Source organism: Camelus dromedarius, chromosome 10, assembly GCF_036321535.1.
Source record: "Camelus dromedarius isolate mCamDro1 chromosome 10, mCamDro1.pat, whole genome shotgun sequence".
NCBI classification, from domain to species: domain Eukaryota; kingdom Metazoa; phylum Chordata; class Mammalia; order Artiodactyla; family Camelidae; genus Camelus; species Camelus dromedarius.
The window spans coordinates 54,638,649-54,659,763 of NC_087445.1; the positions used below are offsets into that span (position 1 = coordinate 54,638,649).

The window sequence follows — 21,115 nt, forward strand, 5'->3', positions numbered from 1 at the left end:
TTTCAGGCCTTCTCAGTGCGCTGCTGTAGTTGTGACCCAGTCAAGAGATAAAAGGGATTTAGCTAAATTGCTAGATCCCAAAAGTTAGGAAATCGCCAGGGCTCAGTAAACTTCGGCCCGTGAGGAGACAGCAGGAGTCGTAAATCACCCGAAGCCACTAACCCGACCGTGGGAACGTTTCCGACACCAGCCAGACCAGGACGCTCGGCTCTGTGCTTGACGGCCCCTTTTGCAGCGCTTGCCGTGCGTGCCGTAAAGCACAGATGCCGGCGCTGTTGGGTGAGGTAAGTTGTGGGAAGCTTTGCTTGGCCGCCGGGGGGACAGGCGGGCATTTCCAGGCAGGTGTCGCCGGTGGCTCGGGTGCCCTCACTGGGCATCCCCCAGCCTTCTGGGCACGTGCCGTGCCCCCGGCGGCCCAGCCGGGCCACAGGTCGAGCGCGCTCCGGGCGGAGGGTACTCAGTGGGGCGGCCCACGAGCACCTCGTGCCAGACGTGCACTCGCGCGTCCGTTCCACGCTCCTGGGCCTGTCAGCTAGAAAAGTCCTCATCCCGGGACAGGTCTGGTTTTGGAGGACGGCTGAGACCGCTGTAGGACCCGGTTGGGGTAGTGACGTTTGAGCAGGATTGTGAGAACCACTGCAGGACTTGTGAGAGGATAGAGGGGCCTTTGCAGGTATGGGACCAAAATGTGCAAAGGTATAGAAGCATGAAAGGGACTACCAGGTTTTGGCAGCACTGCGTATCAGTGTCACGTCTGGAGGGGTGGGTGCGGAGAAGGGAAGGCCAGGACTGTAGCAGAAGCTAACACTCGGTGTCAGCTGGGAAGGGCCTGATGCCCCATGAAGGAGTGTGGAGTTTTTCCATGGGCGGCGGGGCAGCTACGGCAGCTTTCTAGAGAGGAGGTAATTAGTTTACCATCTCTTTCTCTTCTTATGCTTTCCCCCTGGGTTCAACTTTTAGTTTAATTGGAGGATTATTTACTAAAGAGTCCCTTCTGTGTGCTTAGTAACGGGGTGGACACTGCTAGCCATGCTAAGTAAAGTTTCGTATGGCTTTGACATCTGCCTTTTGTTTGCATTATCAACTGGGGGATGTCGGGAAAGACTGAAGCTTTGGATAGGAATCTGGGCAACTGAGTTCAGATTTCATCACCATTACCAGTTTCTCAAGCAATGTGAGGCTAGTCACTTCTCTCTGGGCCTCAGTTTTCACAGATGTAAAAAGAGGACCTAGATGATATCAGGTTCTTTCTACTTTTGAAGATAGCAGGCCTCCAAAAAAATAAACTGCAGCCCATGAACAAATATCAAAGTGAGCGATGGATCAGTGCATTAGGAATTAGGAAAAACAGAAAAGGCTGGGGCTGAGCTATACTTTGAGAAGGGATAGGTTTTGGTTCAGGAACCATTTCTTTTGAGCACCATAGATAAAGGTAGAGAAGGAAGGAATAGGCATTTAAAGTCTATTTGTGGAGGTAGATTTTGAGAGGATAGAGGATTTGGGAAGGATGCCACTAGATGCTGAAGGAGTGGAAAGAAAGTGCATTATGTTCTGAAAAGGAAGGAAAAAGGAATGAGAGAAATGTCCACAGTATATAGGACTTGATTTCTTGGATCTATGAGTTGGATGTTTTGAACCTGTGTTTCTAAAAAGTGAGTTTAAGTGCTGTTGTCAAAAATGAGAATTCTGTCAGAATCCAGCAAATAATGTGTTGGGAGTAAGATGATTCAGATTGTATCTCTGGTGTTGCCAAATAACTAGCCCCTGGGGCTGTCATTTAATTCTTCTATATCCTATTCTCTGTTAAACGATTTGTTAGACTCTGTGGTCTCTTTTCTCTAAAACCTGTAAAACATGAGTCTGTGAGGATGGAGAACTACTTCTGAAGGTGAGAGGGAGAGAGTTGATAGAAAATAAAATTGTTAAATTTGAGGTGTAGAAAATAGAGTTGAATATATAACCACGTGGAGTTTATAGACTGGAACTTAAGTATTAAGTTTTCCCTCAGAGGTTACAGTTAAAATCTTGGAAATGATTTTGTTGTGAGAGAGAGATTGTAAAGAGAGTAACTAAAGGGTGTGCCCATGGATAGGAGACTATAGAGAAATGACTGAAGGAGAAATGGAGATCTCAGAGCGATAAGCAAGGACTCCTTTTCAAAAAGGGTTACATATAGTCATAGTAGATTCTTGGGGTGACATTTTTATTACAATAATTTAACAGTATTTACAATAAACGTTAAGCAACCATTTCTGGGAACTCTGACAGAAAATAAATATTTCAAATAGATATAACCTCCGCTGTCATTCTGATTGTCTATTCAGAAGTAATGTTGTTTACTTATTTATTTATTCAACAGATACATGTTTCAGGCACTGCTGGGTGCTAGGGATGTACAGTGAAGAAGGCAGATGTCCCTGTCGTCCCTGCACGTAAAGGCCTTAGCGTCTGCATCAGTGCTTTTCACATATTAATATGCACGTGTGAATCGCCTGAGGATCTTGTTAAAATGTGGATTCTGAATCACTAGATCTGCAGTAGGGCCTGAAAATCTGCATTTTGACAAGCTTCAACATGATGCTAACATTGCTGGTCTGAGGACTGTATTTTAAGTAGCAAAGTTATAGATTTGTCTAGCAGGCATTAAGCCACTACTACTTATCATCTGTTTTTATGAGTAATTTTATTGTCTATGAAAATAATGTATGCTCATTATAAAAATATTGGGACAATATAGAAAGGCATAAAGAACAATATAAAAATGACCCCAATTTCCCCTACCTGGAAATGGCCATTATCAATATTTTGGTGAACATCCATCCAGATTTTATGTTTGTCCATATATTCACACTTTATATGTTGTACTAAGTACTTAATACACGTTGAACCCTGTGTTTCATTCTATTAGCTTTATAGTTTTACTAAGATCAATATCCAAATATCCTCACACAGGCTGTTAAGTACTTGTATTCTTGAGGGGAAGACTTTATACAGTTAATGAAAACTTGGTTTAACACTATTCTGTTACTCCAAAAATTAAAAGATACTAAGATAATTAAGGCTTGTACTGTGTGTGGGCTGTAGTACCTGTTAATTAAGCCATAGAGTGAGATTTTTTTTTAAGTTTTTTTGAAAACTTAGTCTTTTTTTCCCTTATTACAAAATCAATTGGTATTCACATGGGATTAAAAAAAAAAGACAAAAGCACCTACAGTCCTCCCAACCCAAGACAACCACTGTTCTTACTCTCGTATGTACGCTCACTAAGGTATCTCTTAAATGACCCATGAAATAATGTATGTAAAGAATGTTTGGGTCAAAAGAAATCCTTGACTCCTCAAATTTCTGCTGCCTTTGAAATAACCATAATCTATTGTTTATACTGCAGTGTCTTGTGATAGGGAGCAGCTAGCAGCTTGCCTGGCGTCTGTAGGATGTACTTAGGGCTCAGTAATATTTGGGAACTTAATGGAAAAATGAATGAATGGAGTGACAGACCAAACTGACCTGTGTGACATGAACTCTGGCTGTCACTTGTCACCTGCAGCTGCTCACATTTACCACTGACCTTGAATACTCTACTAGGGCAACAGAAGTCCATCATAAATCTTAAAAATCAATGTCTATGCTTAGTCTCTACTGTGGAAGAAGACAGACTATGGAATACTGGGGAATATGGAAGCATATGATGACCTCCTGTCTCAGAGAACTGAAATTAATAAAGACTGAGTGCAAAAAGAGTACGGATATACAGTGCTGTTGGGAATAGGAAACAGGGGAACTTTTCTTGTCTGAGAGCAGAGGGATTTGCTAGTAGGCCTTTAAGGTGACAGTTATTAATTATTGTTAGTATTTATTGTGTACTTACCATGTTTAGCTACTATTCGGTGCTTTACATGTATTAATCTGTTCAGCCCTGTGAGTCAAGTAAAATTTCTAGATCCATTTTAAAGATGGGGGCATAGAGAGATTAAGTAACCTGTATAATAGGGACATACATATAGGCTGCAAGTGGCAGAGCAGGATTTGAACACGACAGTCTGTCTTCGGAGCTATGCTCTTAATACTCAAAAGACAGTGAGAGGGGCCAGGTGTGGCGGGAGAAAGCATTATAGATAGAAGAAAGAGCATAGGCAAATGCACCGAGTTGAGAGAGCACTGTATCAGTGGGGTCATTTAGGGGAATGGTGCTAAATAAACACCTTAAAGCAAGGGAAATTCTTAAAGTGGTACTGTATAAATGACTGGACTTTAGTCCCTAAGATGGGTATTTTGAGGAAAGCCTGGTAGTAGAGTACAGATTTTTCCTCAATTTGATAAACCCCTCATAAGTGGAAAATATCGTAAGTTGAAAATGCATTCAGTACACCTGACCTACCGCACATTATAGCTTAGCTTAGCCTACCTTGAACATCCTCTGAACGCTTACATTAGCCTACAGTTGGGCAGAGTCATCTAACCCAAAGTCTGTCATAAGAAAGCATTGGCTATCTCATAATTTATTGAATGCTGAAAGCGAAAAGCAGAATGGTTGTATGTGTTGGTTATTTATTGTGATCATGTGCTTGGCTGGGAGCCGTGACTTGTCGCTGTGCCCAGCATCTTGAGGGACTACGTAGTACTTACTGCTCACCTGGGAAAAGATCACAATTCAGGTGTGGTTTCTACTGAATCACTCTTGCAGCATTGTAAAGTCAAAAAACCATAAATCGAACCATTGTAAGTCAGGGACTATCTGTATTCAGGTAGGAGGCTTCCTATCTAGGCAGAGGTAATAAGGTCTTTAAATTAGGCTCACTGTACTGGAAATGGGAAAGAAATGACAGCTTTTAGAGGCACTGAGAAGAATGTACAGTTTGTTGACTCATTAGATGTGGAGTTAGAACCACAGAAGCTATTTTGTTTTGAACATAAATAATTAAGAAAATAGGGATGCCATTAACAGAACAGAAGAGCAAGTCATGAAAGAAATCTGGTTTGACAGTGGACAGTGATTAATTTTAGGTCCCAGTGGAACGTTCAAGAGGACATACCCAGCAGTCTGGTGAAATATTTATAAGTGGTAAATTAGTCAATAGATACGAAAGTATATCTAATAAATTGATTAGGAGCCAGAGAATGTAAAGAGAGCATCCATCCAGATTTTATATCAAACACAGAGTAGTAGACATATTAGGCAATAGCACTTCCTTCACCCTTGTACTTTGACCCTGTGATACCCTCCTCCTGCCTTCACTTCCTTTCTTATCTAGCCTTTCTTATCTCGGTGTATCATTTCAGACACTCTCTTTCCAAAACTTCACTACTCCATAGTCATTTCTAGAAGGGTCATTATGTATTTATGATTTTTCTAGAGCACCAAATGGAGAGACTAATTTGTTAATCTTCAAGCATCAGCATGTTTAGAGAAGTTATATTGCAAAGGGTTAAGAAGCGAATGAGTGGTAAGCAGATAAAGAGACTTCTTAAACTCTTACAGTCTAGCCTTTACTTCCAGGCTACTGAAACTTTTGCAAAGTTAGCAATGAAAGGAAAGAAAATGAACAGCATGGAGGGCCAGCAGTATTTAGGGACGATGGATAGCATCTGTCACTATTGGGCTTTTTTTGGCCTGGAGCAGCTGAAAATGTTGATTTTTTTTCATCTTAACTCTGAATCTCTGAAAACATCTTCAGAAGCATTTTCTCTGTTTTCCAATCTTCTATGTCATCTTTAAACATGCCTTTGCCTATTTGCACCGCCCTCTTTCTTCTCTGTAGTTTAGCCTCCTGTTTTATTTTGTAGTGCAGGACATATTTGAATCTCAGTTCTGTCTGATTCATACCACCTGTGCCTCCCTCTCACTCCCTAGTGTCCCTGAATAAATTGAATCTATTAGCACTGAAGGGACCAGGCTAGCACACATCATCTTATGAACCCAAGTTCAGCATCAGGGCTGGTTATTTCTTGTTTGAGGGCCTCTGATGTCAAGAGAGCTGATGTAGAAGGCAGTAGTGGGGAGAAGTGGGATTGAAAAGTCAGGCAGTTAGACATATCTTTCAAACAGACCCCCACGCAGAGATTCTCAGTAGAGTAGTAGTGGTAGTGGGGGGATGTCAGGTTAAGCCAGGTGCCAAACTCTTTCATACTGTTACCACCGGATAACACATGATAATGCAAAAGGGAAATGGGAAGCTGGAAGAAGCTGTAGCAAGAGCCTGAGAACTATCTTGAACTTCCCATCCTGTACATTTTTCCTTCAAATTTGTGTGTGACTTTCATCTACCACCAGTTTTTTTTCCAGCCCTTCTCATACCTTGACACAAAGTGGAACTGATAATAAAGGATGAAAGAAAGGATAAAAGAATTTGTCTGTCCTTGGCTGGAGGTGACAGTCTTCGGCTGTAGCTCCCCCAGGCTCCAAGACTGAGAGGACTGAGAACTGTGACATCTGTAACCCGTTAAAGTTTCAGTTGGGAAGCATATCTGCCCACTCCTTTCTTCTTCATTGCCAGATCCCAGTTCATGCACTAGTTAGAGCCTGCCTCCAGGTCATCTGAGGTTAATTCTGTGCTGTAATATGCCATACTTATATTAACCTTCTCATAGTTGCATTAGAACTTGGTACTTGGTTATTTAAACCTCATAACTCCCCTAAAGTGTCCCCATTACATCTTTTTTCCCTGAAAACATTTGCTATATTTTTTTCTTTTTTTCTCCCCTCATTTAAATTCATGATCTCTGCAGTATTCTTTCTTCTTTTCCGTTAGACTTGATATACTGTTTTCTTTAGGAAGCTTTCCCTAAGTATAAGTAAGAAAATACATTACATCCTCAGCATTTTTATTGTGATAGCTAAAAAGTCACACATGAAAAGAAACGGAAACAAATATTTTTATCTTGGTTCTATGTCGTATTTCTCCATATGTTACTTGAGCTGGAACCAAGCATAGGCTTTAAACTCTAAAAAAATTTGCTTTTTCATATTTCATATTCTGTTTTATTATAAAAGTTCCTGTAGGACAGAGAACTTTAAAAAAAAAACTTTAAAAATAGCTTTTTGTGTTCTCTTGAGCATTGTGCAGTGTACTTGAGCATACTTAGTATACTCATTATTTCTTGGTATTAATTCAACCTGTTTTAGGCTGGTAGGGGAGATGACTCATGCATTCTAATGACTATAATCCAAAATAGAAAGTAGTAAAAGCCTTAGGGCTAGTTGCCTCGCTTGTGCTGCATAGTAACCTGTACTTATTCCTGCATGACCATTACACTCTTGTTATTGCTCCTGTATTTATCTCTGATAGAGTGTCACACGCCAGAGTAGTGGTTCTTAACAGATGTGAAGGTGGTAAGGATGGCACTTGTGCGTTTTGGAAAATAACTTCGCATGCTGTTCTTTAGGACATCACACCCTCTATCGCCATCACCGTTCTTCTTTTGAAAACTCTTATATACTCATCTCTAAACTCTTAGAAAATAGGGAACTGTATTTTATCATTTTCTCTCCAGTGCTTAGCATTTTATTGGCATCTGTGCCTCTTAAGGTAGACAGTAAATGTTTACTCCCTGCAAGAAGGTAAAACTAGGAGTTTGGAGCTAGGAGAGAGCACTTCTGACTTGGAAGAGCATGAGAGACTTCATAAAAGAAAGGTCACTTGAGAGAAGCTATGAAAAAGAGGCCTAGAACTGGTTCTGTGGAAATGGATGAGAACATTTCGGACAAGAGGGAATGATCAAAGCAAAGAGGCAGGAAAGTGTGGTATGTATTCCAGGACCACCTGAGCAAAAACCATAAAACGTGTAAAGTGGGAGAAAGCCTGGAAATTTTGCTTGTGTTCAGTCAGATTGTGAACCCTTGAATGTTCTGTTGACACTTGGGCAACACGGAGGTTAGAGGGGCCAGCCTTCTGAAATAAAGACACACAACGTGAGAGCTGTGAGTTTTGCTTTTATTTGGGACTTACTGAGAACTGTAGCCTGAGAGACAGCCTCTCAGATAGCTCTGAGGATCTGCTCTGAAGAGGTGGGGGGTGGTCAGTAGGTATGTGATTTTGGCAGAGAAGTTCATTCACTCGGGACACCTCTCAGTAGAGGTTGCTGCTAGTCATGAGGAACAGATCTCAGTGAATGATTTTAGTGCTTTTGTCAGGATGGAAAGATGCAAGAGGCCAGGTTCATAAAACATTTCTCCTGGAATATTTCTAACCACCTAAAGACCTGTTTTGCCAGGGCACAGAGTGCCTCATCCTGGTCTTCACCCTGAATTCCCTTCAGGTTTATTGCAGGTCAGTGACTGCAGTGGCTAATGACTTGATTCCTGTACAAGGCTGGTAGGCACCATTCTTTATTTTACACCTCCCTGCAGTTGAAAATGCACATGTAACTTACAGTCAGCCCTCCGTATCTGCAGCTCTATACCCAGTTCAGTCAAAAACAGATTGTGTAGTACTGTATTATTTATTATTGAAAAAAAAAATCCATGTGTAAGTGGATTCCACAGTCTTGCAAGTAATTGACCTACGTGGAGTTTTGTTATTTAAAGACAAATAATAAGAAGAAAAGAGAGAAGAAGCAGGGAAGGACAAGTAACAAAGAAGCCACGAGAACCACGAGAAAACTGTATTGGCCTAACAAATTTAATGAAACAATCACTTCTTTAAAATAATAGAGAAGGTTAATTAGCTAAAAAGAAATAGTAAGACAACAGTAAATAGTAAATCATAATCTGGCAGGGCACAAGAAAGAAGAAAGAAAAATAAAATCAGAAATAATATGGCACATTGGAAGCAAAAGAGAGAATTCACATTGCTGAAAACTCAGGGACATGACAAGCTTTTGAAAGTTGAGCAAAGTGAAAGGGGAATGAAAGGAGATAGAACAAATGTTTAATTGTAGTTCTGGAAATAGAGAATTCAACATTAGATCAGAAAAGTATTCAAGCATATAACTTAAAAGACTTGCCACAAAGAAAAGAAATCTTGATTCTACAGATTGAAAGGGTACATAATGAAGAAAAACTAATATACAGCCATCAACATCATTACATAACCTAGCTTTTTTTTTTTTTTAATGGATTTGAAAGATAAAGAGTGCGTTCTTTGCTCATCCAATTAAAAAGATCAACTTACCTATAGGGGAGTGTCAGGGGAAGGATCACATGTTGTCAAGGAAGTGTTTGTGGCAAATCCTGTAAGTCATCGGGGGAAAAAAGTGTGTCCTCAAAGCCAAACTGTTAGTTGACGACTGTTTTTAAATAATGCAAGAACTGAAGGTAAATTGTGCCCATAAGTTCTAAGGAGAAGATGAGAATCAGCCATCCAGTAGATGAACAGAGATGATACAGCAAAGAGATTGGCAGGGAACACAGCAGGAATAAGACTTTTAGTTACAGAATACAATAGAACTGTAACAAGGTAGAAATAGCTAATAAAAGTCAGGATTGAAAGAGGAGAGGCAGAAGGTAATATAAATTTGCTGATTCCTCTTATTTTTTAGCTAGAAAACTATAGATACACAAAGTTTAGGCATCAAGTAATAGAGGTGTTAGTATATTTAAAGGAATAAGGATAAACATTTGAAGCACTAAATATATTTGACCAAAATCAAACAGTGGAGAGGAGGTAAGAAGTAGAACTATATTAAATTTCTTGTTCTAAAGAAATAATCAGATGAGACCAAAGATGAAAGAACAAAAATTTTTATCATGGCTTTCTTTATACTTGCAAAAAAACTGAACACCTACATGGGATTTTATAAAAACTGACCACATCCTACATCAGAAAAAACAACCGAGAGCATATACAGTTGATGTTCCTTGACCAAAAACTTTCTCTGTTTTTTGTCTGCGGAAATATGTTCAGTGGCATCAGCATCGCCTGGGAACTCGTCAGAAATGCAACTTCCGGGGCCTCACCCTAGATCTACTGAATCAGAAATTCTGGGGGAGAAGCCCCCCAATCTCTGTTGTCAGTTTTTATGGATATCCCATTTATGGTTTTCTGTTATTTGCAATTATAAATAATGCCATGATAAACATTTTTGTTCTTTGGTCGGGTTTGGTCTCATACCTGATTATTTCTTTAGGATAGGAAATTACCAAGTCAAAGAATTTTTTGTTGACCTTTAGATCGCTTTTTCTTGGTTAATAAAGATAAAAAATCAAAAAGAAGTTTTTGTCTCTTTAGAAATAAATGTCTTTCTGTTCACAGAAAACAAGATTATCTTCTTATCCAAAAAGATGAAACCAACGGGGTTACTATCAAAAGGCAACCAAGTGAGCACCACAGACTAATGTGTAGAATCAATAAGAACGTGATTTTGGCGCTTTTAACTTTGACAAGTTCTGCATTTCTGCTGTTTCAGTTGTACTACTACAAGCACTATTTATCAGCAAAGGTAATTTTTTTTCCTTCCTCATCCTTTGACTTCATTTTAGCTGTGTATTTTCTTAACATACTTCCCTCTTACAGTATATAAAATAAATCACAGTTTTTCAAATCCTTGCAGAAATACTACTTTGAGATTTTCATCTTTGTGGGTGTGGCAAGCGATTCAAAATTGCGGTTAAAAGTCAAAGGTACCAAAGTTTCAGTAATGTTGACATTTTCTGATATAGTTATGTGAAAATTGTTCTTCTTCCAACAAATCATTCCTCATTTAAGAGAATTCAATGATAAATTATTTTGATAAAATATTAGAATTAGTTTATTTTTGTACAAAGTATATTTTAATTTAGTACCCAACAGGGAATTGTAGTTCTATAACTTTACTATAAACCTATAGGCATAAAGATGTAGAGGCAATGATTTGGAAACTGGTAACCTCTGCAGATCATACAGAATATATGTTTGCAGTCCAGATAAGAAATTCCAGAGTTGAGAAGGTAGTGCTGATTGTGAAAAGTTGCCAAACACTCTGCCTGGTGTTAATTATAGTAATAACTACCATTATTGAGAGCTGTGCTAGATACCTCCCATGCTTGATTTAACCCTGAAAACAACCCTGAGGGGAAAATACGTTTTTGGTTTTGATTTTTTTATCCTCATTTGATAGTTAGAACTATTCTTCAGAACTTCTCTCTCCCTCCCAATGGGGAGGATACTTCCCTGCCCCAGTTAAGCCTGACCATGAGATGTACTTTGGCTGGTGGAATGTTAGACACACTAAGTACCAAGCACTATGCTAGGGACTGGTGATATAAAGATGGATAGGAGGTGGTCCCTGCACTCAAGTTTGCAGTTCAGTGGGGAAGGGAGTCTCCTGTTTAGGAACTTGGAGCACATTTGATTCTTAGGGTGAGGGTATTTTTATTGTTCTTCAAAATCCTCCCATCTGTCTTACAAAGAACACATTCAAGGCATAAGAAATGTCTTTGGGCCTTCTTTGAGCTTGAAATACTCTTCCTCTTATCTCTAAACCATCAGACATTCTTTTTCCTCTGGCTTTCAAAGTGTCTTAGGGCTTAACAGATGAAAACTGATAATGCTTTTTCCCTTCTGATTCTCTATACCTGAATTTTTTTTTAAATACTCTTTAAAAACTAACTCAAATTTGAAAGTATGATGTATGTTAGGGAAAGTGTGGGCATTGAAGCTCTTGGGAAAACAGAAATAATAATGCCTACTTTGCAGGATAGATGAGAATACATAATTCATATATGTATCAAACAGTACACTTAGGAGCTGCTCAATAATTATTACTATACTTTCTTACACTTTGCCAAGATGTACAAACACTAACTCAGTGTGTAGAGGTAAGTTAAAGTTAGGGATGTGGAGCTAAATGGATAAACACTAATTCCAAAGAGATGGCAAAGAGTTTACTGTTAATTGATGGAAATTAATTGATTCAGAGCTCTTGATCATATATGCCTGTTTAATAACTTTATTAATTTAACAGCAGTCCATCAATGTTTTCTGTCTTGGTTAGTTGTATTACATAATTGTAGAGTTCTTAGCTCATGACTGTATTAAAATAGGTATTTGGATAATGCTTTTTTTTATACATTTTTTATTGAGTTATAGTCATTTTACAATGTTGTGTCAAATTCCAGTGTAGAGCACAATTTTTCAGTTATACATGAACATACATATATTCATTGTCACATTTTTTTTCACTGTGAGCTACCACAAGATCTTGTTTATATTTCCCTGTGATACAGTATAATCTTGTTTGTCTATTCTACATATGCCTGTCAGTATCTACAAATTTTGAACTCTGAGTCTATCCCTTCCCATCCCCCTCCCCGTTGGCAACCACAAGTTTGTATTCTATGTCTGAGTCTGTTTCTGTTTTGTATTTATGTTCTTTTTTTTTTTTTTTTTTTTAGATTTTACCACATATGAGTGATCTCATATGGTATTTTGCTTTCTCTTTCTGGATTACTTCGCTTAGAATGACATTCTCCAGGCACATCCATGTTGCTGCAAATGGTGTTATGTTGTCATTTTTATGGCTGAATAGTATTCCATTGTATAAATATACCACATCTTCTTTATCCAGTCATCTGTTGATGGACATTTAGGTTGTTTCCATGTCTTGGCTATTGTAAATAGTGCTGCTATGAACATTGGGGTGCAGGTGTCTTTTTGAAGTAGGGTTCCTTCTGGATATATGCCCAGGAGCAGGGTGTCTCGGTCATATGGTAAATCTATTCCTAGTCATTTTATTTTTTTAACATTTTTTATTGATTTATAATCATTTTACAATGTTGTGTCAAATTCCAGTGTTCAGCACAATTTTTCAGTTATTCATGGACATATACACACTCATTGTCACATTTTTTTCTCTGTGAGTTATCATAACATTTTGTGTATATTTCCCTGTGCTATACAGTGTAGTCTATTCTACAATTTTGAAATCCCAGTCTATCCCTTCCCACCCTCCACCCCCTGGGGTAACCACAAGTCTGTATTCTCTGTCTGTGAGTCTATTTCTTTCCTTTATTTACGCTTTGTTTTTGTTTGTTTGTTTTTGTTTTTGTTTTTTAGATTCCACATATGAGCGATCTCATATGGTATTTTTCTTTCTCTTTCTGGCTTACTTCACTTAGAATGACATTCTCCAGGAGCATCCATGTTGCTGCAAATGGCATTATGTTGTCGGTTTTTATGGCTGAGTAGTATTCCATTGTATAAATACCTCTTCTTTATCCAGTCACCTGTTGATGGACATTTAGGCTGTTTCCATGTTTTGGCTGTTGTAAATAGTGCTGCTATGAACATTGGGGTGCAGGTGTCATCCTGAAGTAGATTTCCTTCTGGATACAAGCCCAGGAGTGGGATTCCTGGGTCATATGGTAAGTCTATTCCTAGTCTTTTGAGGAATCTCCACACTGTTTTCCATAGTGGCTGCACCAAACTGCATTCCCACCAGCAGTGTAGGAGGGTTCCCCTTTCTCCACAGCCTCTCCAGCATTTGTCATTTGTGGATTTTTGAATGACAGCCATTCTGACTGGTGTGAGGTGATACCTCATTGTAGTTTTGATTTGCATTTCTCTGATAATTAGTGATATTGAGCATTTTTTCATGTGCTTTTTGATCATTTGTATGTCTTCCTTGGAGAATTGCTTGTTTAGGTCTTCTGCCCATTTTTGGATTGGGTTGTTTATTTTTTTCTTATTGAGTCATATGAGCTGCTTATATATTCTGGAGATCAAGCCTTTGTCGGTTTCACTTGCAAAAATTTTCTCCCATTCCGTAGGTTTTCTTCTTGTTTTATTTCTGGTTTCCTTTGCTGTGCAGAAGCTTGTAACTTTCATTAGGTCCCATTTGTTTATTCTTGCTTTTATTTCTTCTAGGAGAAAATTTTTGAGATGTATGTCAGATAATGTTTTGCCTATGTTTTCCTCTAGGAGGTTTATTGTATCTTGTCTTATGTTTAAGTCTTTAATCCATTTTGAGTTGATTTTTATATATGGTGTAAGTGAGTGTTCTAGCTTCATTGTTTTCCATGCTGCTGTCCAGTTTTCCCAACACCATTTGCTGAAGAGACTGTCTTTATTCCAATGTATATTCTTGCCTCCTTTGTCGAAGATGAGTTGACCAAAAGTTTGTGGGTTCATTTCTGGGCTCTCTATTCTGTTCCATTGGTCTATATGTCTGTTTTGGTACCAATACCATGCTGTCTTGATGACTGTAGCTCTATAGTATTGTCTGAAGTCTGGGAGAGTTATTCCTCCAGCCTCTTTCTTTCTCTTCAGTAATGCTTTGGCAATTCTAGGTCTTTGATGGTTCCATATGAATTTTATTATGATTTTTTCTAGTTCTGTGAAATATGTCCTGGGTAATTGGATAGGGATTGCATTAAATCTGTAGATTGCCTTGGGCAGTGTGACCATTTTGACAATATTGATTCTTCCAATCCAAGAGCATGGAATATCTTTCCATTTTTTAAAGTGTTCTTTAATTTCCTTCCTCAATGGTTTATAGTTTTCTGTGTATAATTCTTTCACCTCCTTGGTTAGATTTATTCCCAGATATTTTATTACTTTGGGTGCTATTTTAAAGGGGATTGTTTCTTTACTTTCTTCTTCTGTTGACTTATCGTTAGTGTAAAGAAATGCAACTGATTTTTGAACATTAATTTTGTAACCTGCTACCTTGCTGAATTCTTCAATCAGCTCTAGTAGCTTTTGTGTGGACCTTTTAGGGTTTTCTATATATAGTAACATGTCATCAGCATATAATGACACTTTTACCTCTTCTTTTCCAATTTGGATCCCTTTTATTTCTTTCTCTTGCCTGACTGCTGTGGCTAGGACTTCCAGGACTATGTTGAATAGGAGTGGTGATAGTGGGCATCCTTGTCTTGTCCCAGATTTTAGTGGGAAGCTTTTGAGTTTTTCACCGTTGAGTACTATGCTGGCTGTAGGTTTGTCATATATAGCTTTTATTATGTTGAGATATGTTCCCTCTATACCCACTTTGGCGAGAGTTTTTATCATAAATGGGTGTTGAATTTTATCAAATGCTTTTTCTGCATCGATTGAGATGATCATGTGGTTTTTGTCCTTTCTCTTGTTGATGTGATGTATTACACTGATTGATTTGCATATGTTGAACCAGCCTTGTGTCCCTGGGATGAACCCCACTTGGTCATGATGTATAATCTTTTTTATGTGTTGTTGGATTCTATTTGCTAAAATTTTGGTGAGGATTTTGGCATCTATGTTCATCAGTGATATTGGCCTATAATTCTCTGTTTTTGTAGTGTCTTTGCCTGGTTTTGGTATCAGGGTGATGGTGGCTTCATAGAATGAGTTTGGGAGTATTCCCTCCTTTTCAATCATCTGGAAGAGTTTGAGAAGGACTGGTATGAGTTCTTCTCTGTATGTTTGGTAGAATTCCCCGGTGAAGCCGTCCGGTCCTGGACTTTTATTTGTAGGGAGGTTTTTAATTGCTATTTCTACTTCCTTTCTAGTGATCGGATTGTTCAAGTGTTCAGATTCTTCTTGATTCAGTTTTGGTGGACAGTATGTTTCCAGAAACTTGTCCATCTCCTCTAGGTTATCCAGTTTGGTTCCATATAGTTTTTCATAATATTCTCGTATGATATTCTGTATTTCTATTTTGTTTGTTGTAATTTCTCCATTTTCCTTTCTTATTTTGCTAATTTGTGCTCTCTCTTTTTTCTTCTTTGTGAGTTTGGCCAGAGGTTTGTCGATTTTATTTACTTTTTCAAAAAACCAGCTTTTGGTTTGGTTGATTTTTTCTATGGTCTTGTTAATCTCTATTGTATTTAATTCCTCTCTGATCTTTATTATTTCCTTCCTTCTGCTGCTTTTTGGGGCTTTTTGTTCTTCTTTTTCTAATTCATTCAGGTGGTGGGTTAAATTGTTTATTTGAGATTGTTCTTCTTTTTTGAGGAAGGCCTGTATCGCTTTAAACTTCCCTCTTAGCACTGCCTTTGCTGTGTCCCATAGGTTTTGAGTGGTTGTGCTTTCATTATCATTTGTCTCAAGGTATTTTTTAATTTCAGCTTTGATTTCCTTATTGACCCATTGTTTTTTCAATAACATATTGTTTAATCTCCATGCTTTCCTTTTTTTCTCCTTTGTTTCTCTGTTGTTGATTTCCAGTTTCATGGCATTGTGGTCAGTAAAGATGCTTGAGATAATTTCTATCTTCTTAAAATTGTTGAGGTTTCTTTTGTGCCCAAGTACATGATCGATCCTGGAAAATGTTCCATGTGCACTTGAAAAGAATGTATATCCTATTTTTTGGGGGTGTAATGTTCTGAAAATATCCACCAAATCTAGTTTTTCTATTGTAGTATTTAATTTCTCTGTTGCCTTGTTTATTTTCTGTCTGGAAGATCTGTCTAGTGATGTTAATGCAGTGTTAAAATCTCCAACTATGATTGTATTCCCATCAATATCCCCCTTTATTTCTGTTAGTAATTCTTGTATGTACTTAGGTGCTCCTATATTGGGTGCATATATATTAACGAGTGTAATATCCTCATCTTGTATCACTCCTTTAATCATTATAAAATGTCCTTTATCTTTCTTTATGGCCTTTGTTTTAAAGTCTATTTTGTCTGAAATCAGTACTGCAACACCTGCTTTTTTGGCTTTTCCATTTGCATGGAATATCCTTTTCCATCCTTTCACTCTCAATCTATATGTGTCCTTCTCCCTAAAGTGGGTCTCTTGTATGCAGCATATTGAAGGTTCTTGCTTTATTATCCAGTCTGCCACTCTATGTCTTTTGACTGGAGCATTTAGTCCATTAACATTTACAGTAATTAATGATAGATGTGTGTTTATTGCCATTTTGAACTTATCTTTGCAGTTGAATTGGTATATCCTCTTTGTTCCTTTCTTCTTCCTTTTGTGGTTTGGTAATTTTCCTTTGTATTATCATGGATTTTATTTAATTTTTGTGACTCCTTTGTAAATTTTTGGCTTGTGGTTACCCTTTTTTGTAAATCTGTCAACCCATTACTATAACTGTTTTTATTAAACTGATAGTAACATGCTCTCAAACCCATCCTACTGTTAAAAAAATTTTAAGAAGAAAGAAAAAAATATTCTATATTTCCCTGCCTCCCTCTCCCACTCTCAGTGATTTGTATGTCTTCTTTTATAATTTCATTTTTACTTTATTTGTAATTCATGAGTTATCACCTTTCCAGTTGTGTGTTTCTCATTTCTGTAGCATCCTGCTGTGTTTCTATTTAGAATAGCCCTTTCAATATTTCTTTTAGCATGGGTTTAGTGTTGCTAAACTCCTGCAGCTTTTTTTTTGTCTGTGAAACTCTTTATTTCTCCTTCTATCCTCAAGGATAGCCTTGCTGGATAAAGGATCCTAGGCTGCATCTTTTTTTCATTCAGGGCTTTCAATATATCTTGCCACTCCCTTCTGGCCTGTAGTGTTTGTGTAGAGAAATCAGCTGAGAGCCTTATGGGGGTTCCCTTGTAACTTACTCTTTGCTTTTCTCTTGCTGCCTTTAGAATCATTTCTTTATCCTTGACTCTGGCCATCTTGATTATGATATGTCTTGGTGTGGGTCTATTTGGGTTCTTCCTGTTTGGGACCCTCTGAGCTTCCTGTACTTGGATATCTGATTCCTTCTTTAAGTTTGGGAAGTTTTCAGTCATGATTTCTTCAAAAACCTTTTCAATCCCCTTTGATCTTTCTTCTCCTTCTGGGACCCCTATTATGCAAAGATTGGGACGCTTTATATTATCCCATAGGTCCCTTATGCTATTTTCATTATTTTTTATTTGCTTATCTTGTAGTTCTTCTGAATGGGTGCTTTCTATTGCCCTGTCTTCTAGATCACTAATTCGTTCCTCTGCATTATCTAGTGGGCTTTGCACAGCTATTAGATCATTCCTCATCTCTGTCAATGAGTTTACCCATTCTACTTGGCTCTTCTTTATAGCTTCAATTTCATTTTTGATATATTTTATATCTCTAAACACTATCTCTTTTAATTCCTTCAGCAATTCGATCACTCCTTTTTTGAAATCTTGATCTAGTAGGCTATTGATGTCTATTTCGTTGATCTTTCTTTCAGAGGATTTCTCTTGTTCTTTTAATTGGGAAAGGTTTTTCTGCTTCTTCATCTTGCTCATACCTCTTTGGCACTGTGGTTTATGGAGTATCAGTTGTTTATTTTGGTCCTTAAGGATTTTATCTATCTGATGCCTATTTAGGAATAGAACTTAGGAAAAAAAGAAAAAAAAATAAGAGAGAGAGAGAAAGAATTTTAAAAGAAGGGAGAAAGAGGGTTTGAAAACAGTGTATAATGAATAATAGAAGAGTGAGTTGAAGCAGAGTATTAATCGGGTTGAGACGTCCTTTTGAAACCTTTACAAAAAAGGGGGGGGGGAGATGAATAGATGTATTTGAAACCTGTGTCTAATCAATAGCAGGACATCAAAACCCAAGAGAAATAGAAATGAATTAAGAAGTAAAGATTAAGAGAGTAATAGAAAATAGAACAGGTAAAAACAGATTTTTAAAAAAAGGGGGGGGGGTTGTCGGTGTTCTCCTGGAGTCTGTGTGCTTTTAATGTGAAGTCTTTCTGTCTTCGTCCTGTTTTGGAAGCTCAGCTTGCTGTTTTCAGAGGCCCTCCGTTGGCGCCCTCTTCTGTGCTGCTCCCAGCACCTGTCGGCAAGCCGATCGCGCCTCCTCCTAACACTGGGTCAGGTGCAGCTCTCCTCTGCTGTGGGCGGGCGGGTCACTGCCCCTCCGGATGCCGCAGTCAGATGTTGCAGACTGGCCGGGTAGGAGGGCGGGTCGTGCCCCCTCCCAGCACCTCCGTCGGGGGCTGTGTTCCTGCCCGAAAGGCGGGGGTCCGCTCTCGCTCTACCTGCGCCGCCGGCGATAGCTCCGCTGCTCTGTGCGGCTGTGCGCTCCGCCCTGGTCGGCGCTCCGCCCTTCGGCGCTCCGCGGGTGGGCTCGGGGAAGACCGAGGGACAGTCCTGTCCCTGCTCCGAGCCAAAACCCAGCTCCTTGTTCGTCTTTGTGGAGCAAGTTCTCTGAGGGACCAGGATGGAAGGATCCTATCTGCCCCGGGCTGCAGGCCAGTCTCAGTCTGGCCTTTGAGGCTGCTAAGCCCTTCGGTGCGGATGCAGGTTTCGCCCCCGCTCCGCCTGAGTGCTCAGCGCAGAGGATATGGCGGCTGTGCCTGAGCCCCGCCTCTCTTCCCCCGAAAACTTTCCGCGGGTTTTCAGAGATGGGGGTGTGCACCCTTCCCCCGAGAGCACATCAACCTTGCTGTTTTATGGAGGGCCCAGGTTGTTCTGCCCTGTGCACCCACAGCCAGGGCGCGCAGCCCCTTGCGTTCCCCCGGGGCTGCCTCCGTGCAGCCACTTCCGTCCTCCGCCAGGCTTGTGCAGCCTGGCCCTGCCCTCGGCTGCCGGCCCGCGTCTCAGGCTGGGTGTCGGGGGGATGCTCTGTGCCCGTTTAACTTAGTTCTGTTAGTCAAGGGCTGCTCTGTACAGATCCGAGCCTCGGAGGCTCCCTCTCCGTCCCGCTGGCCTCTCAGTTGGAGAGGGGAGACCCAGCGAGCGAGCGCCAGTCCTCCTTTGCCGCTCCCTCCCTGCGGGACCCGTCCCGCGCTGCTTTGCCTTTTGTTCTTTCTTTTTTCCTTTTCTCCTACCAGATTTTTGGCGTCTTTATCTTTTGAAGAGGGTGATGTTCTGTCAGAGTTCCACAGGTGCTCTGGTTGGCTGAGTGGGTCTGTAGATGTGAGTCTTGGTGTATTTGTGGGAGAGGGTGACCTGCGAGCGTCCTTCTACTCCACCATCTTCTCCGTCTCTCCTATTCCTAGTCTTTTGAGGAAGATACTGTTTTCCACAGTGGCTGCACCAAACTGCATTCCCACCAGCAGTATAGGAGGGTTCCGTTTTCTCCACAGCCTCTTCAGCAGGATAATGCTCTGTAATGATTATGAGCCAATTATATAGGTTGGATCTCATACATAACCTAAATGTAATGTTGAATGCTGGGCTTTGAATTTACCAAAAAAAATTTTTTTTATCTTCCTAGAATGGAGCTGGTTTGTCAAAATCCAAAGGAAGCCGAATTGGATTTGATGGCACACAATGGGTATGTGTAATAATCAAGAAATTCCTCAATTGCCATGTTCATTTAGTTCGTTCATTTGTGTACTTAGTAAGTATTTGTTGAATGATGACAATGATAGTAGCTAGCTCAGTGGGAGGTGGGAGTAGGTGATAGAGGTGAAGGAGCAGACCCTGTGCCAAGAGCTTTACCTGCAGTATGTCATTTAGTCCTTATGGAAACTTTAAAGAGTCAGTACACATGTTTATCCTCAATTAACTTAGAAGGATTAAGGTTAGTTGGCTAATAAGTGACTGAGTCCAGGTTCTAACTGCTTGCTTCCAAAATCCTTATTCACTAAGCTATAGTGCTTCCCCAAATGAATCAGAATTGACCCAAGAATAAGGGTAAATAATGATTAGGAATAAAAATCTCTTCAACATATTCCTTTTTAAGATAAGGAAGACTAGCAAGATGTACAATAAATCTGTTTTGGAGCCTGTACATTTATAAAACATATTTCTTACTTTTTTTCTAATCAAATTTAGGTTGAAAAACAATACTAAAAAATTACATTTATCCTCTTAGCCTGTGCTTTGGATATGAATAGATATTTCTTGTGGATGCATTTCAATCTTTGGCTTCTCTTTAACCAGAGTCATGGAAGGCTTTATGTTAGGTGTGGGTTTTCAAATCACCAAGCACCTGTAAAGTAGTGATAATTTTAGGTCATTGCTGATACCAGTTGGATTTGAGCTACTTTTTAAAAGATAAAGCCTGGGTAAAAAGGTAAAATCCTGTATCAGGCTCCTCAACTATCAAGTCTAGAAGTATCAATGTGAACTTTTAATTTATTGAAAGTAGGAGGTGTTTTGCTCTGTGTAGTCTGAGGGGAAAGGGTAGCTTACTGTTCTGTACTTTATAATATGTTACATACATTTCTACTTTAACATTTTACCTTATAAATATTTGTTTATCTTCCTCAGTAGACTGTGTACTTCTTGAGAAGAGGGATAGTGTATTATTCATTTGTGTGTGTTTTTTAGCCAAATAATATACATGGTTTCTGTGAAGCACTCTGTATATTTTTATAAAATTAATGAATAAAAAAAAG

At 39.2% G+C, this 21,115-nt stretch overlaps 1 protein-coding gene across 4 annotated transcripts in view; it reads left to right on the forward strand.

Moving 5' to 3' along the window:
- Positions 1–246: 246 nt before the first annotated feature.
- Positions 247–21,115, forward strand: part of FKTN (fukutin) — an 80,017-nt gene continuing 59,148 nt past the window's right edge. For 2 of the 4 annotated variants that reach the window (XR_010382766.1, XM_010978697.3), the window contains exons 1-3: positions 303–673; positions 10,191–10,377; positions 19,987–20,046. Coding sequence is in view for 3 of the 4 variants with exons in the window: in XM_010978697.3 (XP_010976999.1) it covers positions 10,273–10,377; positions 19,987–20,046 (165 nt within the window). In the remaining variant the exon portion in view is untranslated. The other 2 variants (XM_031450140.2, XM_010978699.3) reach the window with 2 other exon arrangements.